The following is a 26,530-nucleotide window of genomic DNA, read 5'->3' on the forward strand; positions in this document are numbered from 1 at the left end:
TCCATAACGACACCACTGCTTTAATTAAGTGTAACAGTGTTTTTAAAGCTTGACCAAAAGAAAATTCTCATTTCCTTGCCCAGTTTCTGTTATTTTTCTCCAGCCTTGGATACAAAGCAGCTATTATTAATAATATTAAATGTATTGCAGCCACAGTATGTCACTTCCACACACTTCCCCACACTGAACTCTCATTAATTTGGTGTGGCATAGTGGATAACACCACTGCATGCCAGTAAGCTACCACATCATGTGGGAGACCGGGGTTCAATTCCCAATCTGGGTGACAATACTGCTCTATACCAATAAGAGTCCATGAGCAAGACTCCTAACAAAACACTGACCTAACTCTGTAACAGAAATAACCTTTTAAATCACTCTGGATAAGAGTGTAGGCTAAATGCCATAAATGTAAATGTAATCTATTTTTCTATTCCAAGAAAAATACAGTTTAACACACTATAGAGCAGGATAGAACAGGATAATTATTTGAGAGTTCAATAAGTGGGTTAATCAGTAATATATCTATATTCCAGCTTTTTTAGAGATATCTACACACAATAAATTAGTCTTGGGTTCCAGACATCTGTCCCACATGAGTATTGATGTGTACTTGGCATTAGGGATAGGAGGATTAACGCTGAACAATCAATATGTCTGATCCTGAAGATTTGTTTTGAAAATCAATCACCACACTAAATCATTGATAAAGTTGTGTCTGTCAGCAGCAAACTGATTATCTATTTTTAGATGAAACTGAATGTGTGTTTCATGCTATGAAAGTGAAAAACTATGTAGAACAAAACCAATGCTTTAATTAAGTGTTATAGTGCAGTTTTTTTAAGCTTGATCTAAAAGAAAATTCTCATTTTCCCTGCCCTGTCAATCAGAGGCAGGATATATGTGCCCAGTTTCTGTTATTTTACTTCAGTCTTGGCTAGGAAGTGGTCATAATTAATAATATAAAATATTGGAGCATTGTCCTCTGGAGAAATCCTGTGAATATGTCTTCTATGCTGTGAAAGTGAAGAACTATGTTTCTCAGGTACTCTTCTTCTGCTCAGCTCTATAAAGAGATGAGTGATTACATGCCAAAAGTCGGATAACAGTTTGTAAATTGATTATAAGGTGTTTTCTCAGGGAATGATCTGAACCAATCACACCTGTAGTATATGTTGTGAGGTGAGGTGTTATCTTGTGAGTGAGAATGAATTCTGGCAAGTTTGAGCAAGGCCTGATAGTAAGTGCCAGATGAATGGAACATTCCATTTTCCATTCCAAGATTTGCAGACATTAAATGTTCCTCCACCCACAATGTCATGTATGTACAACGAAAATATAATATAATATAATTCAGCAGTGGACAGTGCAGTGAATAGTAGTGAATGTGACCGGTGGTGTCTGGCTGGAATTCACATTAGAACACCTAGAAATCAGTGCAGTGGTCTAAGGGTTCAATGGGAGAATTTTTTAATATTACATATTATATTGTAAAAAAAAAAAAGTTTTTTTTCCTCTTATAACGACATAATTAATCATCACAGTGCTAAAATCTCATGTGTGTAAAAAAGCAAATCCCATCAACATATTTTACTAGACAAAACAAATAAAAATGTCACTTTATTTTATTTTTTATAGTTAAATCTTTTTTAAATAAAATGAACTAAACTAAATTAACTTAAATAACTTAAATAATGTCTTACATGAAACAAGCTACTAATAATATCTATAAAAGAAGTACATCAGACTTGATCTTCAGATCTGAGCATGGGCTTACCTATGTGTCTGTGTGTGTTCTCTCTTCCCATTTTCCCTCATTTAGAGGCTCTGCTGTTGCTTCTCCTGTGGAGGAGCCCAATAAGCTGGGAGGCTGAGAGAGGGGTGGAGCTGTAGAGCTGAGCTCCGCCCCCTGCTGCTGTTTTATCATCTGAGAATCAGCCCTGAGCTCCACACACACACATCATCACTTGCACACACACCAGTCACAGCTCACCTCTCTCTGCTTCTGGACTTTCAGACAGATCTGTGATCCTCCTCTGCATCTGCAGGAATAATGCAGTGCAGTGGTTTAGGATGGAGAGAGGAGCAGAACTGGACTCTGTCTCTCTGAGGAAGAAGATGCTGAAGGACCTTCAGGATCAGAGGGGAGCTTCTCAGTAGGTGAACTCAACATTGTGTGAGGTAGGATTTCTTTTATTATTTTCTTTCTACAGTCAAAAAGTCAATCGCTGGAGTTTCTTAGGAAAATAAAGAATGTGTTTTTAGTGTGATTTAAGTGTTCATAATTAACTTAGTTGGGACTGGTGGTTCCACATGCTCTCTGATTTAGCTCTCTCTGCAGCACTCAATGCTACATAATTAGATAGTTAACTAAAACAGGTGTGCTAGATTTGCACAAAAAGCACAAAACTGGGTTTAAGATTGGGAGAGGTTTACTAGAGGTTTATAAATAGGGGAATAAGTTTTAACTTGATGGGTTTAGGAGTGAGCCTACTATAAATCATTAAATAAATATGTTTTTTCTGATTACAAGCACATGACTTATTGTAAAAAAAATAAAAAAAATAAAACAGCAAGCTTGTATTGTGTACCGATATTATATGACTTAACTACTATCCATCCTCTAACAGAGATACATATCAAGCAAACATAGTGGTAGCAATGGCAGCAGGTAAAAAATACGCTACTCAAACACTGAGATTATTGATCAGTACAATCAAAAATAGCCTTTGTTCTGTAGCGCCAATCCAGAAGTTCAATAACCTGAATTACTCAATTTTTTGGACAAAGTGACATTTGACAGCAGAAGAAACAATAGTTTTTCGATTTTGCATTTATTTATTTTCACACAAAAATATAATAAAATCAAGTTATATATGAAATAAAAACATGTTTATTTAGGTGGTGTAAACAAATATTTGGGGGCTATAATTACCCTAACAGCATCCATGTTCAAAATCTATTTAGAATTAAATGGTAATAAATCAAATAACTGTTTTTAGCTTAACTTTATCAGAGATATGAGAATCTGAGATTTTGATGAACAGTTTGAATGTGATACCTCAGATTTCTGCTGCACGCTTTAATCTTAATGGTACATTTGGTGCAGAGGCTCTATGCCATGGACCACCTGTGAACCTAAAATTAGCTCTACTAATAATTACAGGTTTATTAATTAATTACTAATAATTAAAATCTGTCCAAACTATAGATTTTTTGATAACAAACTTAACAGCTAAAACATGATAACAATAAATAATAACTTATTTAATAGCTCCCCAGTGCTGTCAGAAACAGGTTGAACATGAAACCTTAGATTATTGTTGATGGATCTTGATCTTGTCAACCAATAATGCCAATTAACCAAAAGTCTTTATAGGGTTTATTATAGGGGGTAATAGGGGGAAAAGTGTAAATGTTCAGTTGAAAACTGGTAAGGAGCCACGTAGCCACATTTGTAGCCTTCGCCCTCACAGGCATGAGCTTTGCAGCAGAAGGCTTACTGAAAATAGACCCCACTCCTGTTGTGCTTAAGCTCAGAGCCACCAGAGAAACATTCTTGCTTCCATCTACAGGGCATGCTGCCTTAATTAAAAGGAGTATTTAAAGCTGAGGAATTTTCAATGGCAGGTGGGAGGTAAAGCCATTTGGTGCAGAGGTTGTATGCCATGGGTCCTGTTCAATTCAGACAGGTTTTTGTTCTAATAATCAAAATCTAGCATATCCATACCTGGATTTGTGTCTCTTTCTGAGGTGCATACCTTTGCCGAGTTGCAGTAATGACCTTAAGGCAACGTTATGGAGCATTCTTATCTTGAAATATCAACTTATTTTAAAATTATTGTGATGCTCCACTGACGTGTAACAGTGACAATATCATCTCTATCATTTACACTCCAAGCTTAGTATGCTGATAACTAAACTATGGAACTGGGTAAAGGTCCATGCTTGCTAGAAGTGTGTAATCCAGTTCTGCAGCTCTCAGCTTGTCCAGAAATGCATGTTTAAAGTGCGTCATGTAAAATTGGGTAAACACTCCCCGCACCATTACACCATCTTTAGTCTGTGCCCAATGCAGCCTCAGCTTTCTGTTCTTGTCTGACAGAAGTGAAACCTGACATAGTCTTCTGGTCTGGTAGTTCAACTAATAGGTCTCCTGATACATTATAAGCCATATTCTGTTTCCAGTATTAATAATAGATGTACTAATTGTTTAGTTTATTACTACCTGATACTCATTAGTATTCAAATATTTAAACATGGGAACCACTGTCTGGACAAAAAAAAGGTAAAAAAAAAAAAAGTCACACACACTAATATTACGTTGGACCGCCTTTAGCTTTGATTGCAGTTCGCATTCGCTGTGGCATTGTTTCAATAAGCTTCTGCAATATCACAAAAATTTTTTTATTTCAATCCAGTGTATTATTATTTTTTCAACCAAGATCTTGCAGCATTGATGATGGTAGAGTCTGACCACTGCACAAAGCCTTCTCCAGCACATCCCAAAGATTCTCAATGGGGTTAAGGGTTAAGGTCCTGGCATTGTCATTTTGGAATATGGCTGTGCCATCAGGAAAGAAAAATATCCATTGATGGAATAACCTGGTCTACAGTATATTCAGTATATTCAGGTAGTCAGCTGACCTCATTCTTTCAGCACATACTGTTGCTGAACCTAGACCTGACCAACTGCAGTAACCCCAGATCATTTGCTTACTTAAATCCTGGTGGCATCTTTTTTTTTGGCCTGGTTGTGCATATATGGCTTCTTTTGTAGCACTGCTAAATTAAACAAATCAGACAGCTTTTGATGACATGCCAATACAACCAAATTGATAGAAAATCATTGAGAGTTAACACTATTTAAAATGATCAGTTACTTATTCACAGCGAAACATTTTTTAAACATAATTGTAGGCCTGTCACTATTACAATCTTTTGTGCACGATATATCGTCCTAGAAAGTATTGCGATACATGATATTTGTCATTTTAAGACCATTAAATAGGACTGATATAATTCTAACAGAAATTTGAATTGATCATAATTTGGGAATGATACTTATTTCTTCTCTTATTGCTGTTCACACTGAGTGTTAAGTCACAGTTATTAAAACATTGGTCAGTTTTTGAAGCAGTATTGGCTAAAATATTGTTCACTGTTATATATGTGAACAAACATACAAATAAGCACAACAGACGATATCACGATTATCATATATTATTGAGGTAATGTCTATTTATTGTATGATAAATCGATAAAAGTAATTATTGTGACAGTCCTACATAATTGCCTCTCTATTTACTCTAGCTCTTCAAATCACACTGCAAGCTAGCAAAAGAACATTGCAGTATAACTGAATAACATTCTGCACACTTAAGGCGCAGAAACCCCTTGTGGGTACGTATTGTGTAATGGCCTGATGTGTTATGTTTGGCATGGGCTCGGTGGGTGTCCAGTTTTTTTATGAATCAGATTAGGATTTAACTTTAAATTACCCAGTCACTTCTCAGCAGGCCAGCTCCACAACACTGTGGACACTGTGTACAGTTACTCACTGTGAAGCCTTGAAGGCACTGAGCTGGTTTAGAGCTGGATAAGTGGAAGGCAGGGTCTTGAATTGTTGTTTAGATTGAAGCATCGGGCCCAATTCACTGTTCCTTACTGTACAGCCTTCAGCTGTGGTGAAGCTGGGCTTTCAGTGTACGATGTGGAGGAATAGTGAAGGTCAGGCACTGAGGGGTAGAACACAAAGAGCACCAGGACAGTCTTTGTGCTCCACTGTCACTGCTATCAGCTCTTCATCAAGCTGAGTGACGGCCTGCCTCAGGTGGGTATACAACACACATCAGAGAGAGAGAAAAAAGTAAGAGAGAGAGAGAGAGATACAGTTCACAGCACAGGAAATGAATCAGAATGGTAGTCGATACTCTCTTTCACCTCCATTACACAATTACGAGCATTACATGAGCATTAAGACTTTCGCCCCTGGCATTCAAATGCTAGTCAGATCCCCCACGAGGTGTTCCTCTACGCAGGTTTCTGGTAAGTGACTCTACAGAAAAGCTGTCTTATTAAACAGAGAACAGGACTAACTGAGCCTTCCAGCAGCCTGAGATCAGAGCTGAGCTCATTAAAGTGTCTTCATTTCTGTGAAGAAGCTCCTGCAAAACAGCAGTGGTCCTCATTAACCTTGAATGACTAATAAGTAAAACATTTAAATGGTGCTTTTGTTAGAAGCACCGCCTGAACTCCCCATTTCCTTTTTTTATTACTTTACATAAACGAGTGCAAGTGAGTGGACCAAGTAGAGCCAACTTACTGATTCTTTAGAGAACAAATTTTAAATTGCACCACAATTTTATTCAGATACAGTATAATGAAATTGTGATTGTCTTTTAGATTTTTTGGACCTTTCGAATAATCTCAGATTGAAAGTACTACGAATCTTTGGTAAAATAAAAGCAAATTTATTGTTGAGTATTGGGCTGTACTGACTAGGGGTTGGCAATATGGCTCTAAAATAATATTACAATATTTCAAGTTTTTTTGGGGGGGGAATATAACAAAACATTTAATTAGAAATAGATTTCAAAAACACTCTACTGCAACAAAATGAATATTACGCTACATATTGTAACGACCGGCAGGGAGATGAAGAAGCAGGAAACTCTTTATTTAACAGGGTACTGCTCACTTACAGCTCTTACAAGTGCTTGGAGAGTGAAACCCGAACCGCTCACACAGCCAAAAAAAAAACCCAGGTGGCTAAACTGGCTAACATCCCCAGAGATGGTGGGTCCCCCTAACACACCCACAACACACCCCCGTAATGCCCTGCTGGCCCCGAATTAGCATAACCCCACCCCTACAGGCACACTATAGGCTTACGCACATAAACACCCTGTGACGATCACTACAATATTATGACATACTATATGATATTACACACACCTGATTGAGATCCAACTTGTCACAATACTAAAAATGCACTCCATACATTTAGGATTGAAGTCAAATAAATTATAGTGGACAGATATAATTAACAAGTAGATATTTAAAGGGTAATAAGAACAGTGTGAACTTTCCTTGTGTTACAAAAACAAAGAAGTTGTGCCCATATGGCCCAAAAATATCACAATATTTCAGGGTAGTTTTTTGCAACAACGATAATCATAAATTTGGGCGATATTATTGCGTGCGATACCATATGGCACAACCCAAGTACTGACACACCAAAAGTCATAGGAGAGCATTATGTAATTTTGTCACAAAGTGTTATCATAATAATTTAGTTCTCATCCTATGACTTGTCACTGAATAAGAATCAATCGGAATTAATTGTGACATTGAAACATCATGGTGTACTAATACTTTGTACATCCTTAAATTACATCACATTACATTACATTTAGTGCAAGCTTTTATCCAAAGTGACTTACAAAAAATAATGTATATTTAGCAATAGAGGACATACACTTCTAGAAAAAATTAAAAGAACAGTTTATCTGATTTTGCTATTTATCGGTACATTTGAGTAAAATTAACATTATTGTTTTATTCTATAAACTACTGACAACATTTCTCCCAAATTCCAAATAAAACTTTTGTCATTTAGAGCCTTTATTTACAGAAAATAGAGGTTATTCGGTCATTGGGGATCTAGGTACAAGAACAGTCTGGATTGCTTTGTGTGAATGTTTGGCAAAGCTAGGCGACAATAAAGACAATAAATTGGTAAAAACACATTATTTACATACCAATCTAGCTTTCACTCATAGTGATAACTACATGCTTACCAAATAGCTTTTATAAGCTTGCAGTAGAAATGTAGTGTTGCCCAAGGTCATAACACTTTTATTTAGCACTTACAGTTTCACTAAAAATGAATTATTATTCATCATTTAGATTTATAAGCAACATTTAAAATAAACTATTTTAAATAAATAGCTTTAAAATAAACTATGTAAAGAGATTAAAACTGCTTTTCAGCTGGAATCTCTCAGGCCTGTAGATCAGTGATATTGCACCTGTAGCATTGTCTTTTTTGTGCAATACACTCCATACATACACTTCCTTAAAAGATAATCAGTTTAATTCGTTGAGTTTCAATAATCAATAAATGTTACTGGCCAAAGCAGGTCACCATTATTGAATGCATTTTGATTGAATGGATTTATGGATTTGTTGTGCATGGTGAAGTGATTACACTGGTGGAGATTTGGCAGAGCACTGAGTAATTTTAACAACCGAAGTCTCATCTCTCTCAGAGACCTGATCATTCAGCAAATAGTGCAATTACACTTCCTACATCAAAAAAAAAATCAACGCTGTTGAGGAATGCCATACAAAAAATATTATTGGTTCTTTTATAAAGAGGAAAAAAAGCCTAGATCTCTTTCTAGAAACTTAAAGGAGAACTCCGGTGTAAAATGGACTTTTGGTGGACCTTTGATGAATAGCACACCTATGTGTTCCCACAGTGTTCCAAAATCCAGAAATTTTAACAGTTTGTCCAAACACCTTTCAGACTGGGTGACACAGTGCATAAATTGCCCTGATAAATTGCCTTTTCCATCGTTATTCATCGCTAGGCTCAAAGTAGCTCCACACCTTCTTGCTAGAATCCAGAGAGCCCTGACATTTAAAATGAGGCATTAATAACTTAAAAAGTGCACAAGAACCTTATTAAAAACTCAAGCTTCAGCTCTGTGCGCCACCATTACTGAACAGACAATAACAGACATAAATATACATAGATATATATACATAGATAATGGTGTAAAAATGTTTTATCGGGGCAAATTATGCCCCATGTGACCCAGTCTGAAGGGTGTTTGGACAAACTGTTAAAATGTCTATCTTGGAACGCTGTGGGAGAACGGTGTGCTATTCATCAAAGATAAATACTTTTTTATCATGTTTTACTACACCACTTTACACCGGAGTTCCCCTTTAACTCTTTAAATTTTAAAAAAGGTTTGTAAGTTTACATTTTCATGCTCTAGGGAACCCTCTACTCAAAGATCCATTCGTGCTGTCATTTTAATTTTTTCAACCCAACTCACAACTTAGAGCAAAAATATGGTTAGAGCAAAAATATGGACCTCTTTCTGTCTTTCGGTTCCTATAGGGAATGGTTTTAGAGCTGCTACTTTAGAGGACTAAAAGTATTTAAATCTTTCTATGTCTGGCTTTTAGTAGACAACGCTACAGCCTTTCATCATATTGATATTCTCTTTGAGGGTGTAAACCTAAAGTTCATTTTTAAAGTTATGTTTTTTTAGTTCCCTCTGGTTTATTTTGTTTTTACACAAAATGTATTGGTCAGATCTGTATGGGAAGGGAGCAGGAAAGTAAATACAGGAAGAAGGTGCTGTGCTCTGGTGTAGTGCGTATTTCATTGCAATTAAACATGGATGGATAATAGCAGAGATGGCATTTGTGCATGGCAGTAATAATATCTGGGCAATATACCAGCTTACATGCAAAGAACACCTGGCAACGGGAGCTACTCTGCTCAAACTCGCAGGATCGTTACCATATACCTCTAGAGATCATTTGGGACAAGTCTGAGACCACCTCCTTATAAGGGTGGCTGTTTTGGTCCATATCCAAGTGTGATTAGTTTTCACACCTGCCCAAATGAAGCACACCAAGCTTTAAAAACAGGAAGAACTGGACTAAACAGTGCAAAACAGTCTTAAATCTTACAAACATGCTTGACTGAAATGCTAGATTTTTAACTGGCCATGCCTTAAAAGGTTAACCAGATATCTGAGTGTGATTGTAATCTTTGCTCTATCTAGATCTACTACTGCTGATCTAAGCCTGAGCTCATCTGCATTTATTAGAGGGAGAATTTTGTAAATAAAGACGCACCATGACATTTACTTTTATGAAACTCTTATGCTTATCCTGGGGATAAGGTTTCCTCTAATGTAATGCTAAAACACTCTACTTTTACTCAAACTAATAGAAATATTAGCTCATCGCTCACTTTCTGTGCCTCTGTGAGTCACATTTCTCTTCTAAAGGTGTTGAGAAATCCCAAATGAGGCTCCTGCTCTTCAGCAGAAATGATATTACAGCTCCATTTCACTCTCTCTTTCTCTCTCACTCTCTGTTTCTCTCTCTCTCTCTCTCTCGTGTAATTGGGAGTAGGAGTATTTCAGATTTACTGAGAAGCAGGCTCAGATTAATGGCAGTGAGATACAGCCTCAGTAATTACTGTCTGGAAAAGTTTAGTCAGGAGATTTGTAGATTGGGAGGGACAGTAGCTGGGTAATAAATTGGCACTAATAATTCAGAGAGATGCTGCTGTTTCTCAGTAAGACACCACAGTCTATCTGTATTTTCTCTCCTGTAGTTTACATATTAATAGTGCTGTGAATTTATAAAGTGTTTAGGTTTTGTTAGATTGGATTATTAAGCATAGTCAGCAACCATCCTTCTACAGATCTCTTCTACAGAGTTCTGTTCATTCCAGCCAGAATCCGCTACAAGCCCTGCAGCTAATTAATGCATCAGAAGAGATTTATTGACTGGATCAGCTTCAGCAGGCATTTGGCCAATGAATCAATGGTGAAATGTATGTGACGGCAGTGTCGATTCAACAGCGATTATTCACTCAGTGTGTAATGGTGTGGGGTGTAACAAACTGCAGAGTAGCATTACCTAATTTAAAACATGCCTAAATTAAAGGCTTTTATATTGAACTAACCAATGTACCTGTAACTTTGTATTTTTCACAAAAATTAGGGTGCTTTCACACATGCCTTTTTGGTCCAAAACCTTCAGAGTATTCAGTTTGGTCCAAATTAAAATACCAACCATAGTCTGAAACAAAGAACCAGAATTTGGTCCAATGAAAAGAAGTGGTCTTGGTCCAGATCTACAGTACTGAACCATGATCCAGTTTGTCTGCAATGTAAAAACACTTTATAAGATGGTTTAGACTTTCGGACAAGCTTGAGGCTGGCCATCATGAGCCTTTATACAAAAACAGATGATAAAAGGATCAGCATTGTGGTGAAAAACCAACACTCTCTGGCGTGCACTATGTTATGAGTTTCCCTGGTTTGAATCCTGGATAATACTGCTTGCCATCAGCAGCCAGAGTCTGAGAAAGCAGAACTGGACCAGCTTATTGGTGGGTTGATGCCATTTCTTCCCCACATTAGTCCTAGTGCCCTCGCATCACTGCTTGCATCCTGCATCAGCGGCAGTTTAAAAAGAGGCAGTGGCTGGTTTCACATGTATCAGAGGAGGCATGTGCTGGTGATCTGCATCCTCCTAGCGTTGGGCCTTGCTGGAGAAAGGGAGAGTTCATAAGAACGAGATTCTAAATTTCTCGAGACTCTTAATTTCTCTTTTTGAACTGCTGTTGATGCAGCATTGCTGAGTAGCATCACAGTGCGCTCGGAGGAAAGCTCAGCGACTCACAGACACCTTGTGCTACAGACATCACCCTTTGATGCGATGTGGGGAAAGAGCGCCATCTACCCACCCAGAGAGAGCAAGGCCACTTGTGCTCTTTCAGGGCTCCGGTAGCTGATGGCAAGGTACATGAACAGGATTTGAATCGGCGATCTCCTGATCATAGTGGCAGCGCCTTAGTCTGCTGGACCACTCGGAGTTTGACTTTTGACTACATGTACTGCTTCATTACTTCATTACATTGTCTTGAGTATTACAGAATCACAGTATCATGACATCATTATTGTGGGCAACGTATCATGATATCATATTGTGAGATGCTCTGAGATTCCCCTCTCCTAGTCATAGAGTCACTGGTCTGTTTGAATGAACAGTTTTAAACAGACACTGCTAGTCATGATCATTATGACCCACTGCACTGTCCACTGTGGATGGTAATGTCTTTCATGATGTGTCCTTTTTACATACATGTAAATATATTCGAAAAATCATATGAAGCCAAAAAATAATTAATTAAAAGTAAAACTGCTTTTTCCCTTTCACAGACTGTGGACTCTCTGCGTAAACTGGATGTCGAGGAACAGATCCATCCTCTTATCCCCACAGCCGGACACTGACCCTCCTCAGGATGTCTCCAACTCCTCCCTCTTCCCCCCCTTGGCCGAATGGGAGGCACCTGCCTTCACACGGGCGGCCCAGTTCCGTGTCGCTGCCACGCTGGTGCTGTTCCTCTTTGCAGCGGTCAGTAACCTGGCTCTGCTCATCAGCGTATCACGGGGGCGGGGCCGACGCCTGGCCTCTCACCTGAGGCCACTCATCATAAGCCTGGTGGTGGCTGACCTCATGATGACCTTCATCGTGATGCCGCTGGACATGGTGTGGAACGTGACGGTGCAGTGGTACGGTGGTGACGGCCTCTGCAAGCTGCTCAGCTTTCTGAAGCTGTTCGCCATGCAGGCGTCGGCCTTCATCCTGGTAGTGATCAGCCTGGACAGACACCACGCCATCCTGCACCCCCTCGACTCACTCAACGCCCACCGGCGCAACAGGAGGATGCTGATTCTGGCCTGGAGCCTCAGCCTGCTGCTCGGCTCGCCGCAGGTGAGTTTAAGCACCTCTCACAGGCATTTATATCAACCTGTAATCAAAATTTACATTATTTACGAGAGCTTACATTAAAATCTAATCACTTCACCATCCTCTCAAACGTCATACAAGTTTTGATTACATCGCCATGCACCAGCAGACAGGGATAAAGATATATTAAATCAAAGTCATCAACATGTCAGCCTGTCCACAAAACTCCAGCACAGCTGAATGTGAATTAAATGTGGATGTGAATTATTATGCCGCTTTGAATCTGTTTACATGGACAGTTCTAGCCAGACATCGCCGGCCACAATCATTACTACTCACTGCACTGTACACTTTGGGTGGTAATGATTAAAAAAAAAAAAATAATAATAATAATAATAATAATAATAATAATTATTATTATTATTATTATTATTATTATTATTATTATTATTATTATTAATAATTATTATCATTAATAATAATGATGTTATCAACATGCCTGCCTACCCAAAAAAGAATTAGAACAGCTAGCCCAGAGATCTTTGAAACTCAAAAAAACAAACTTAAAATGGTCTTTGTCTGATTAAATCACTGTTTCCTCTGATTTGTCGTTTTCACATATAAACAACGAAAAATACACTCATGACTGTAAAAAGCTGTAGTCTGATCTGAACCATAAATATTCTGATCAATTACACCACTGCACATTTTTTAAAATACTCTATTTCTAATTCTACCCAATTTTGTACACAAATGGGAAGGCCAATTACCCAAATACTCAATCTGCATTTATATGAACTCCCACAATCTTGCTAACATCGGGACCAATATCCAATCCTAACGTCAGTTCACTGCATCCCTAATGAGGACAAGCTCAGGCAACGTCAGCCACTGCTCCTATTTCTAACTGCTGCCTAGTGCAGCATCCCTAGACAGCCAATGTGCTCTGGGAAAGCGCTGGAGCCTCAGTTCCAATATATCAGCAACAGATGCCTGTGCCGCCCAATATCACACTAGGAGGAATGTGAAGAGGAAATGCCATTAAATCATCCCAGAAAGAGCGAAAGGCCAATTTTGGTCTCTCGGACTCCGGCTGCTGATAGCAAGCAAAGCCCATTGTGGACATGCAGAATTTAAATTAGAAATGTTTGGTTTTACAAATGTTCGGTCCCATTTTCCCTGTTTATATTTATGTTTTCACATTAAATCACAAATTTAATTCTCATTCCAATTATTTAACATGAATAATCCAAAATGCTTCTGTTTATAATGCCTTCTTTTTTTGTTTATTATGTTATTCAACTCTTATTGCTCTTTTCCTTCATTTCTTCAAACAGTTCATTTAAAATAAAAAAGGAGGAATAATAAAAAATATCAAGAGCCATTAACAAATGAGAAAGGTCTTTTATAATGGATTTTTGCATTTTTCATAACATATGAAAAAAATAATAATTCTGTGGTGACAGAGTTCATATAAAGCTTCAAACATTGCCAGAAAACTAAAATATTCAGTGAACTATCCTTATTATTCTTGTACAGCACAACCCTAATCACAAACCCTCTTTAACACAGTGCTGAAGAGCTGAATTAAGACTGAATAGATGAATAAATGAATAGATTAAATGAATAAAGTCTGAATAAGTACCTCCAGCTTTTTCAAGTACCCCCTACCAGTGTGTACATCTGCTCCTGCTGTTACATATGCTAGCTCTTGCTTCATTAATGACCTCCTGATAACAGAATCTCCTGAAGTTTAAAGTTCAATATTCAAATAAAATGAAGCAGTTCTTAATTAAGGTCACTAAAGGCTTTTGTCACAAAATGTTTTAGGCTTTTATACTATCTTTTTATTGTTACCCATATCAGACATTTTTCTGATATTTTGTGCATGTGCAAAAGAAAAATGCTTCATGTGAAGTTTCGGTTTCTTCTTTACCAGCATAACAGGAACTATCAAGTAGTTCCAGTGCCTTCCAGCTTTGGTTATTATAGAGTTCATGCATTCATGCTCATTATTTGGTCAGGCCCACTTCTTTAGTTTGTGTCCTTCATTTCTAAAAACATACTTGTTTTTGAGGTCTGTTATGTTTGAGCTTGTTATGCGACTACTGAAACCCTCACTCATTGCTGTTGTTCATTTTCCCCATCTGCTCATGATATTAAATATTAAAATATTAAACAAGCTAAGAGTTTAGTCAGGACAACAGTCTGTGATTACGAGACATAACAAATGAACTAAACAAATCTAACAAAAGAATAGAAGAGGCCAAACAAGGAATTGAAGTGGCAGAAACAAGCATTCAAAACACAGAAGGGGTGGTTGAAGAGCTGCTAAAACTACAAGAATTCTGATCTGGCAGTTCACAGAGTCACATTGGCCTGAATCAGATATGAGCCAGATTTTAATACCACATTTTGAAGTGATCCAAATTGAAATTAAAATGTTAGTTGGATTAAGTGTGTTTTTGTCGTTCACATTGTCACACAAATAACAGTCCTCGCTTTCCTAGTTTCAAGAGCACCGCAAAGAGCAAAGAGCATCAAAAATAGAATGATGAAACTGGCTCTCATCAGGACCACCCCAAAAAATGTATCAGAGTTACCAGCCTCAGCCTCAAACCGGAAGTAAACAGCACCCCAGAAAATAACCACCTAAATTTAGGTTTAACACTTTTAAGGTTTACTACATGATTCCTTATGCGTTCCCTTATAGTCTGAATGACTTCAGTATTCATTACTGTTATAATGGTAGTGTAATTTGTTCTGATTACAAGAAAGGTAATTTATATAAGTCTGGATTAAACATACAATGACATAAAGAGTCAGTTTAAATCTATGGAATAATGAGAGGTTAGAATATTCCCATATATTAATCAGTTACAGACCTATCTGATACATAAAACTACACAATGTTTCATAGTAATTTTTCATAATGTGGACCATCAGGAAATGTATATTTACATATAAGAAAAATGTAGAATTTGGGCCCTAAAAAAGAAAAGACCACAGGACTAAAACTTATTGTGATAGTTGTTGAGGCTTGAAAGAACTGATGGAAGATTTTAATGATAATTTTATGTGTGGGTTTAATGATGACCATGTGACACAGCAGACAGTAAATCTGCCCACTATAACTTCTCCACCCCTTAAACACACATTTAACTCCCCCATCATATGATAATTATCCTGTGTCAAGACAACAATGGATAATGATAGAGCAGGACATAAATGAAGTGATGAAAATTACAGGCATGTACAGTATGTATCAGAACAGCTGTGTGTGTGTGTGTGTGTCAGCCATACTGTGCCCATCCATAGATTTATGAATGATAGAAGATTAGGGAGTGTTATAAATAGAGATGAGGAGACAGCAGGCTTAGCTGGGTGTTTTATATTCACACCTGTAGATGGCCTATGATTGGATAGGACACCTCCAGTGCCTCTGGCGCTTTCATTCTAATCTAATATTCACCCACTGCAGCAGGACACTTAGGGGTGGGGTGAGATGGTGCCGCATACAGGGGGGTGAATACAAGTGGACCACAGCACAGGCAGGCATTAACACTGGTGAAGGGTGTGAAAAAAGATCTGTGTGAACCAGTGATGGCAGACTTAATGTGCTGAAAAGTATAAACATCACCAATTTTTAATCAATTATTTTTAGATATAAAATAATTAAGCAAATTTAAATGATGCATTTTAAGATTTAATGTTTTAATTACTATAACAGTTATTTTATAAGATTTGTACTTTACAATAGTGTTGAATATTAGCACTAGTGTTGAACATCATTTGGATTTATTGAGCATTCTCAATCATTCCTTTGCGTAAAAATAGTACCGTATTTTACAGACTATAAGGTGCACCGTATAATAAGGCGCACTATCAATTAACTTCTATTTTCTGGTATATTTTCATACATGCGCATAATTATAAGGCACATTTTAACTGACAATAGTCACTACACCGATTTATTTACAGTAAGCGTAGATTTCCAATGTTTTCAACAGCGTGGTTAGCAGCAGTGCTACTCTGAGGAGCCCTGAGTGTTCCAGTAAACCAGAGCACTATCAGCTAGCGGTTTGTCCCACATAGCTTGTTATAAACACAGTAAACACGCAGGCTAAAGGCTTAAGCCAATATACTCATCAAAAGAGCTAGCGCTGCTGTTAGCAGCTAATGCGAATACTGCTCCAGTCTCTCCTGTATAACACTGTACTTCAGTCAAGTGACTAGTAAAAAAAAAATGCATAAGGCACACTGGATTATAAGATGCACTGACGATATTTGGGGAAATTAAACCATTTTAAGTGTGCCTTATAGTGCAAAAATATGATAAATAAGTGATTCTGGTTGAAGTGAAAAGAGTGCTCAAATGCAGTCTTACAAGCCTGTTTACAACCCTGTTAATCAGAGGCTGCTTCCTTCAAAGGCCTTAGTCTTCAAAGGCGTAACTGTTCACTTTCCTGCTGATGCTGCCAGACATGATATGCTGGCAAAAGATCCATCTGTTGAGTTATTCATTGTGGTGGAAAAGAAGAATGCACTTGTTGGTTGCAAATGAAGGAGCTGTTGAAATGGGACAGCCTAGTCGCACCACTATGATACAGACAAACTTCAAATGAAGCCTTTAAAGGATGCAGCACCTGAATTGGGACACATCTACTGATTTTTCCTTTATGAAAAAATTACACACAAGTTACACTTATATAGTGCCTTTGTAGAACCCAAGAACACTTTATATTTACACGTTTTACACAAAACCATTCATACTGAGCACTTATCCACACACTGGTGGGAAGCAGCAGCCAATAGCGCACAATGTACTCTAAATCGGAAACAATTGTCCACCTGGAGGACTGCATCGGGCACAGCAGCATTTACCCAGGACAGAGTGCCAATCCATATCTGGGCACAGTCATGCATACATTTTATACACACCTATCCAAATCAATTTAGAATATCCAATTTTATCTGATCTCTATGTTTTTGGACTGTGGGAGTCCCCGGAGGAAACCCACGCAGACACACAGAGAACATGGAAACTCCACTCAGATAGGGACTTGAACCCAAGACCCCAGTGCTGGCAGGCGAACATGCTAACCACTAAGACACCACGTGGTCACGTGGGTGGGTTATGGTGGTTATGGTGGGTTTAAGTAAAAAAAAAAAAAGAAGATAACCTATAGGTTTTGGCTAGTTTACAGCACTGGCACTGGTGAGTGGCCCCCAGAGTGGGAGGAAAATGACTTAAAAGAGGTGTAGAAAAAGGCGGGAAATAGAACATATACATATACAAACAAAAAGCAGTCTTCAGATCAAAAGAAACCAAACTTAAAATTCTCTCTCTTTCTTTACTTTGTAAACACCCCCTTGGATCCATTCTTGTATTGTCTTTTTTTCTTTTTCTTTTCTGATACGTTCTGTAACTGGTTACCCCTCTGCAAAGGTGCAACAAAGTGCAAGGCTTTTGGGCTGTGTTTTTATACCATGCTGCACAGGTGTGGCTGGTTGGCACTGATGAATTGGAGTTTTTGGGACCCAAATCCACTGATTTGTCCCCATCCCCTCCTTTGCCCAGCTCCCCTGCTGGAGTATTGCGGTGCAGCACTGGCAATCACAGTTTCATACACTGATGAATCTAATCTGGAACATTTTGTTCTGGATACTACCATTAAGTGCAGCATTATCCCAGCTGTGGTATTTGCTGGTAGAAACACACTTTTATTGGGACACTAAAAACTGCTCAGTTCTGGCAGAAAGCACAGACTGGGGAGAAAGTTTCGCTTTCAGCAGAGAAACAACATAAAGCACTCTGCCACAGCTATACTGCAGTGTTTTACAATAAAGAAAATTGATTATGAACTGAAATAAATGGACCATATTGAACTAGTGTGGCCAGACCCCAAAGCTGGAGTTCACTGGCACTCCTGGAATAAGCCAGAGCCTGAGCAATTAAAAAAAAAAAAGATCAAAACTACTGTAGCTCCATCACAGTGTAGTATAATAGAGACATGTCTCAAACAACTATTAACTCAACTTTTAACATGACTAAAATCTGATAAATGTTTCTAAAACAACTGTTTAAACTGTTTTCCTTAACAGCATTATTTGCTCCCCTTACGGTTAGAAAGATGTAATTCCCACTTTGAGAACTAAAGGACTCACTTTACACATGTATTTGTTGATAAGCAGAGAAGAACCATCACTTAAGGCTATGGATAGAATCATGTGAACTGATGCGTTAGAGTATTATTACAAAATTTTACACATTGAATGTTGTTTTTCCGGCTTCAGCGTGCCAAGCTCAGAGTGGCAGTGCTAGAGATGCTACACTACCTGTTACAAGTCAATGGACTAACACACTTATTCTAACACAGTTATTCTGCATAATGTTGCTTTAATGTTTTCCTATTTTTAAAACATGGTCTAATTCAGACTATCAAATGAGCCAAAATGAAAAGAGTAAACACAAATGATTGTGTCAATCATTTGTGTGAAAAAAAAAAGAATCTGGAACAGTTGAGGCACTGCATTGAGCATCAGATGGGATGAGTAGGAGTGAGTGAAAGCGTATGGACCAGCGTGCCAGCAGCATTAACATTCTCTGCTATTAATTTAATTGGCAAATGCATTACGGACAAATGGAAAGGTTTTAAAAACACCCACACACAGAATGGCATTCACATTCTCTGCCTTTCTTAATGAATATCTACAAATGAATATTTTTCTCTGTGCTTAATAACTGTACTTAAAACTTTAATATTAATAATTATACCAGAATCTGTGTAAAAAAAGAGGTTTCTGCCCTTCTGAAACCTTTTTATTCTACCTCTCTCACACCTGCAGCTCTTCATCTTCAGAACAATCAAAGCAGAGCGTGTGGACTTCACTCAGTGTGTGACCCATGGCAGTTTCCGTGAAAGGTGGCAGGAGACCGTCTACAACATGTTCCACTTCGTCACGCTGTACGTCATCCCGCTGCTGGTCATGAGCTGCTGTTACACGCACATCCTCATCGAGATCAACCGGCAGGAGCACAAAAATAAAGGTAGCCTCATTTCTCATGAACATGGTCTACTGCTTTCTGGACACCATTCAGTATTTCTTTTGTTTTTAGTGTACCATGGGGCGGCATGGTTGTAAATCATGTGGATGATCCAACACTCCACTTTTGTTCCATTCTTTTACCAAAGCAAATGCAGCAAAATGATGCCAATGATGTCTCATTTGATGTTTCTACTGAAATCAACAGACTTATGAATTCGATTCTTTTTAAGTTCCTCAAATAACTATTAATTATTAATAATTTGTGTTTTAAAAATAAGAGCTAATCTACAATTACAGTAGATACAACAATCATAAGCGTAATATATTGTGTCCATACTGCTGGAGAAACTGATCCATGGTTCTGTTGATCCAGACCAAGACCACCTCTTTTGGTTGGACCAAATTTTAGATTGTGGCACCATTAACACTTCATTTTTTTTATAAAGGAGTACTGTTATTATCTTAAGTACTAGTGATTTTAAAGGTCACGTCTTTTGAACAACATTGGGCAACTTAATCCAAACAGGGTCTAAACCAGCAGCCTTATCAGTAGTAGGCAAACAGCCAATCACTTCACCACTGACAAGGTGACAGCTGGAATTTACACCCCTTTGAGAAATGAGAAAAAATGCGGGAAAGTCAAACAAAGGAGATGCCAAGATGGTGTGGCTCAAACAAAGCACAGGTAGAACTAACTGAACAACTTATACAGCTTCACAAACAGGCCTCTCTAAAAGAAGAGGGAACTGAAATAAGCAACTCTGGAAGAACGTTTGTAAATGTGTGTAAAAGTGTGTCCTTCTTCTCTTTTTTCTTTGCTTTCTTTTCTGTTGTTTAGCTTTATTTGCCTTTTTTCTCAGTCACAGTATACCTCACCAGTCTCTCCTAAACAAAATAGTTAGAAAGGTTTGCTGCTTATTTGGTCTTATATACAGGTTTCAACAGGTGCTCCTTGTTTGCATTGATTCATTGATTACCTCTTGGAATTCTGGGATTTTGAGTTTTCTTGGGTAACCGTGTCTGCTTGCCATCACCCTCTGTTGGCGGCTGGCAGCACAGGCCGACTTCTTACATAACAATTGTAAATGGCTCTTAAAGGGAGGTTAGAAAACGGTTAAGTTAGTAGAATTAAATAATAAAAGTCATTAAAGTTCACTGTGATTATTTGTGATGGTTTCTCTGTGCAGCTGGTGAATCGTGCCTCCGACGCAGTCGAACTGATATGATCCCCAAAGCGCGGATGAAGACGCTGAAGATGACCATCATCATCGTCATGTCCTTCATAGTGTGCTGGACTCCATATTACCTGTTGGGGATCTGGTACTGGTTCCAGCCGGAGATGCTAAAGGTTACTCCTGAGTACGTCCACCACCTGCTGTTTGTCTTTGGCAACCTGAACACCTGCTGTGACCCGGTCATCTACGGCCTGTACACGCCTTCCTTCCGCGCTGACCTGGCTCGATACTGGGGCTGCCGGCGGACGGGGGACTCTCCTCGCTCTCTGGAGCGACTGTCCGGCCGTCAGGGTCCACACAGCGGGGAGCAGGAGTCTGACCCACCCAGCATTAAAGGGGCTGAGGGGTAAAGAGATACATGTGGACAAGGATGACCTTCTGGAGCGCTGTACAGACCCTCAGGCTGAAGTGCATACAGAACCTGATGGTGAAGTGCATGGAGGGTTCAAAGGAAGCTAATGACTCCCTGCTTTCCTACAAGACCTTATCAGCTCTCCTAAGCAATGTGAGGAACATGTTTCAAGCACTAGAAATGCAGTCATGCTGTTATTGATGTTCATGCACCATTATGTCCATCGGTTGCAGCAGCCTACGTGCCGCTGCCTGGAGTACGCATGGAAAATGTTGCTGTGGTAATGGCGCACTCTTGCAGAGTGGTCTTCACGTCTGCATGAATAAGTTGAGCCTCAATACTCCTCATTAAATCACACACTGTTCTCGTTTTCAAGCCTGAAGGTCACCACACTCCTGCCTGACCTGCAGGAATGATCACAACCGCTGTGCTCAGATGAGCTGCCCCAGTATCTGCAGCTTAATATCCTCAGACGGTGTGCACAGAGAGCGCAGCGACTGATTAGCAGGGATAAAGGCTGTATAAGCCAGCACAGCACTCCAGCAGCGACAGATTGTGGGCATTAGCTTGTTTGGCAATTTTGAAAGAATCTGATTTCATACGGCGCTGCATTGAAAATGGCTTAGTGTGAAGTTTTGTGTGAGTTTATATTAACGGCACGGCCTTCGGAGGGCCACCAGTACACTTGCAGTATTAAAAGCACTGTGAGCTTGATGTGCCTGGCTTTTTTGTAGCACTGTAGGTATACTTGAATAATATGTGGCCAGTATAACCTGATCAGTGTAATACTAAACACAATGATTAGTGTAATTCAGTAACACTGTTTCTGACAACCTGTTAATGATGCCTCTAATGTATAGTACTGTGCAGATGTTTTAAACACCTTTACGATTCAAATAAAAAAAAGCTCACTATCTGGGATGAAGATGTTCGGGCACATCTTACATCCCGCCAAGAGTCTATTTTCACAACTTGCACCTGTCTCTGTCTTAAATAGCAAGAAGCTTGTGAATATATTGACGATGGGTGTTGCGGTCTCAAAGTGAGGGGTGTTCAGGTAAATTTCTGGCGTGTTATGGCAGCAGATCCAGTATCTGTGTCATTCAGGATTTAAGAGCACTCAGAAAAGTAATGGACGCGTGAAACTGTGAGTTCAACAAAAAAAGAGTCTTTATATAAGAAAAATGTAAATCAAAAATCTTCTTTTGTACAGTTTCCTTTCAATAATTCCAAACACAGTAAGCACGGTCAATAATACAAATATTACAAAATACTCAAAAACAAATAAAACAAATATAAAATCTTATTTATGGCTCTAACACTCCGGCCCCTAATTGTATTGGCAGGATGCAAAAACAATTATAAACTTACTAATAGAGCCATATTCATAACAATTTAACATCTACTGTACATAGTAACTTAATCTATTAATCAAAGTTCTGTGTATGAGCCCATCTGCTATCCTTACTTGACTCATCCTGCTTCCTGCAAAAGACAGAGTTTGTTAATAGGCCTTTCTAATAGGCTAGATTTGGTTTGAACTTGAACCCGTCTGACCACTCCTCTTGAGTCTGGGTAGGTCTTCCGAATTCTTCCAGTCAACCAGGCATTCCTTGGGGCAGCATTGTCCACAATGAGAACAAGGTCTCCAAGAGTGAAATTTCTTTTGTGGGAGTGCCACTTCTGTCGCTCCTGCAGCAAGGGTAGGTATTCCTGGGTCCATCTTGTCCAAAAAAGGTTAGCCATATATTGTATTTGTCTCCATCTTCTACGAGAGTAGATGTCATCCCTGTTGAACACGCCAGGTGGAAGAGCTGGTTGCCTTTTCATTAACAGAAGATGATTAGGAGTCAAAACCTCTAGGTCACTGGGATCATCAGAGGCAGCAGTTAAAGGTCGATCATTGATGATTGCTTCAACTTCGCTTAGCAGAGTGTGAAGGCCGTCATCATCCAACACCTGCTGTCTCAATACAGAATTCAACACCTTCCTGACAGTACGAATCTGTCGTTCCCATATTCCACCTTGGTGGGAGGCAGTCGGGGTGTTAAAAATCCAGGTGATGCCTTTCTGCATCAGGACATCTCTGATTTGAGAGTGATCAAGCTCTTCTAGAGACTCTCTGAGTTCTCTCTCTGCACCAACAAAATTTGTGCCATTGTCAGAGCGCATTGTAGACACTTGACCCCTTCTACAGATAAATCTCCTGATGGCATTAATGCATGATGAGGTATCTAAAGAGTGAGCCACCTCTATGTGGACTGCTCTTAAGGCAAGGCATGTGAACAGAACGCCATAGCGTTTTACCATGCTGCGTGCTCTTTTGACCTCAAAAGGTCCAAAATAGTCTACACCTACATGTGTAAACGGAGGCTGGTCAGGGAGTACACGCTCCTCAATTAATTCTGCCATTTTTTGATCTGCAGGTTTTGCAAGCAGTTTTCTGCATGTAATGCAACTAGATATCACTGTGCGAGTAGCTCTGTTCAATCCTGGGATCCAATATCGCTGTCTGACTTTTGCAATTAAATGATTTCGTCCACAGTGACCATTCTGACGGTGAACATGCGTCAGAATCAGCTTTGCAAGGTGGTGATCTTTGTGTAGCACTGCCGGACATTTGGATTCTTCTGGCATGGCTGACTTGTTCAGCCGTCCACCCACTCTGATGACACCATCTTGCAGTACAGGATCCAATCTGTAGAGTGGACTAGACTTCTTCACTCTGGAACCTTTTTCTTGGAGTGAGGCTAACTCCTCTGGAAACATCTCCCTTTGACTGTGACATATCAACACCAGTTCTGCATCCTCCAAATCTTGCACTGATAAAGGTTTCATGTCCACTGACTGTCTCAATTTTTTCATTTCTTCTTGAACTTTCACATTCTGTTTTCTTTTATCCGTTTCAGTCAGAGCAACAGCAGCTTCACATTCCTTTCTCTTGTTGGCAAAGTAGTGAAGCAACTCTTTCAAACGGAGCATCCATGCAACTGCTTTCTTCAATCTATGCCAGTCAGAGTAGTAGTCAACCAATGTTGTCATGGATGCAATTTTGGTTGTGCTGACTAGACTGACTAAGGTTGTCTTTCTGATTTCACTATCATCATTCATGGTGTTGTGTATGTCAGGTCTTGTAGGCCACTCATGCTCATCTTCACAAAGAAAATGTGGACCATGAATCCAAGTGTCATTCTTGGTGAGTGAGGTAAACCTCATACCTCTTGAAGCTACATCGGCTGGATTGAGTGAACTATTTACATATCTCCACTGAGATGGTAAAGTAGCTTCCCTGATGAATGCAACTCGATTAGCCACAAAGGTCTTGTAGCGTGAAGCATCATTCTCAATGTACCTAAGTACAGTCAGACTGTCTGTCCAAAAAACAGACTCTTCAAGTGTGGTCTTCATTTCCCGTCTTAACAGTTTGTCCACTTTCACTGCTATGACTGCAGCAGTCAGCTCCATCCTGGGGACTGTTACTTTCTTCAGAGGTGCCACTCTGGATTTAGACATAAGCAGTGTGCAGCACTTCTTTCCATCCTCATTGGTTAGCAGAATGTAGGAAGTTGTACCATATCCGCTATCACTTGCATCTGAGAAATTGTGTATCTGAGCTTTAAGAGTGGGACCAAAGTCTACTGGCTTGACACACCTGTCCACCTGGAAGCTGGACAACTCCTGCAGCTCTGAAAGCCACTGCCGCCACCTTTGTGAATGCCTTTCATTGATTTCCTCATCCCAGCTCAATTTCTCTTGACAAAGTTCTCTCAAAATCAGTTTGACCGGGAGGATACATGGAGCAACTAGGCCCAGAGGGTCATAGACAGAGTTCACTATTGAGAGTATTCCTCTTCTAGTGGTTGGTCTTTCTGGTACATTCACTCTGAACCTGAAGGTGTCCGACTCCGTACACCACTGTACTCCTAAGGCTCTTTCTGTTGGCAGAGTGTCTTTGCTCAAGTCTAAGTCCCTCACCTCTGCAGCTCTCTCATTCTCAGGAATACATGACAAGACATGTCTGCTGTTGCTAACCCATTTTGTAAGGTTAAATCCACCTCTTAAGCATAAAGCCTTCAGAGACTTTGAAAGTGATATGGCTTGTTCTTCAGAAGCTACAGCTGTCAAACAATCATCGATGTAAAAATTTCTCTCAATTGTTTTTGCAGCTTCAGCTGTTGTCTCACTTCTTCTGTCCTCAGCTGTCTTCCGCAACGCAAAACAAGCACAGCTTGGGGAGGAAGTAGCTCCAAAGATGTGTACAGTCATTCTGTACTCTTGAAGTGGTCTGTTCAAGTCACCGTCTGGCCACCAGAGGAAACGTAGAAAGTCAGAGTCCTTGGGAGGTACCCTGATCTGGTAAAACATTGCCTCAATGTCGGCCATCATTGCAACAGACTCCTCTCTAAACCTTGTCAACACTCCAATTAAGGTATTAGTGAGATCAGGCCCTTGGAATAACTGGTTATTCAATGAAACACCTTGATAGGTCGCTGTGCAGTCGAAGACAACTCTCATTTTCTTCTTTTTAGGGTGGTACACCCCATGGTGTGGGATATACCAAACCTCTCCTTCCTTGCACTGGCGACTTTCCACACGTACCTTTTCTGCGTAGCCCTTTGCTATGATGTCCTGCATGAAGGCCTTGTAGTCGGTGTAGAATTCTGAGTTCTTATAGAATTTCTTTTTAAGGTTGATTGCTCTTTGTTCTGCATGACTGCGATTATTGGGCATTTTCACAGGCCTGTTCTTGAATGGAAGACTGATACAGTAATGCCCATCAATGAACTGACAGGACTGTTCCACATCTTTCATGAACTGCCGATCATCTTGTGACATCTCTATTCTGTCCTCACAGCTGCGCTCTGAGAAATCAGAGTTAAAGTGCTGGGTTAACAAATCTTCAATCCTTGCCACAGATATCCTGTTGACAGTGAAACCCTGCAATCCTTCATCTGTGTCCTGAAGATGATCCTCTCTTCTGATGGGACCATTGACAATCCATCCAATTGCAGTTCTTACTGCGTATGGACCATCACCTTGGCTATTGATGACTTGCCATGGTTCTATTGCCTTGTGAGCATTAGCGCCAATCAAAAGGCCAATCTCTGCATTGATGCTTGGTAGTCGTACCTCTTCCAGATAAGTCCACCTCTGGATGTCTTTCTGTTGGGGAATATTTTCCTTATGCACAGGAATATCAGGCTGTGTGAACACAGAAGGCAAGTCAATGTACTGGTTCTCTTCAAGTCCAGCAACTTCCAGGTCTGATAGGATATGGCTATGGACAAGCTTCTCCTGTCCCATAGTTCGGAGCAAGATCTCCGTCTTCCTGCCTCTAAGGTTCAGCATTCTCATTATCTTCTCCGTACAAAAA

At 39.4% G+C, this 26,530-nt stretch overlaps 1 protein-coding gene across 1 annotated transcript; it reads left to right on the forward strand.

Annotated features, from left to right (window-relative positions):
- Positions 1 to 1,944: 1,944 nt before the first annotated feature.
- Positions 1,945 to 22,225, forward strand: LOC103037789 (gonadotropin-releasing hormone II receptor). Its single transcript, XM_007237737.4, has 4 exons — positions 1,945 to 2,181; positions 11,988 to 12,543; positions 19,369 to 19,570; positions 20,757 to 22,225. Exons 2-4 carry the CDS (start codon positions 12,013 to 12,015, stop codon positions 21,152 to 21,154), a joined length of 1,131 nt encoding a protein of 376 aa, XP_007237799.2. The 5' UTR covers positions 1,945 to 2,181; positions 11,988 to 12,012; the 3' UTR covers positions 21,155 to 22,225.
- Positions 22,226 to 26,530: the final 4,305 nt, after the last annotated feature.

The sequence above is a fragment of the Astyanax mexicanus genome, chromosome 6 (genome assembly GCF_023375975.1).
Source record: "Astyanax mexicanus isolate ESR-SI-001 chromosome 6, AstMex3_surface, whole genome shotgun sequence".
Taxonomy (NCBI): domain Eukaryota; kingdom Metazoa; phylum Chordata; class Actinopteri; order Characiformes; family Acestrorhamphidae; genus Astyanax; species Astyanax mexicanus.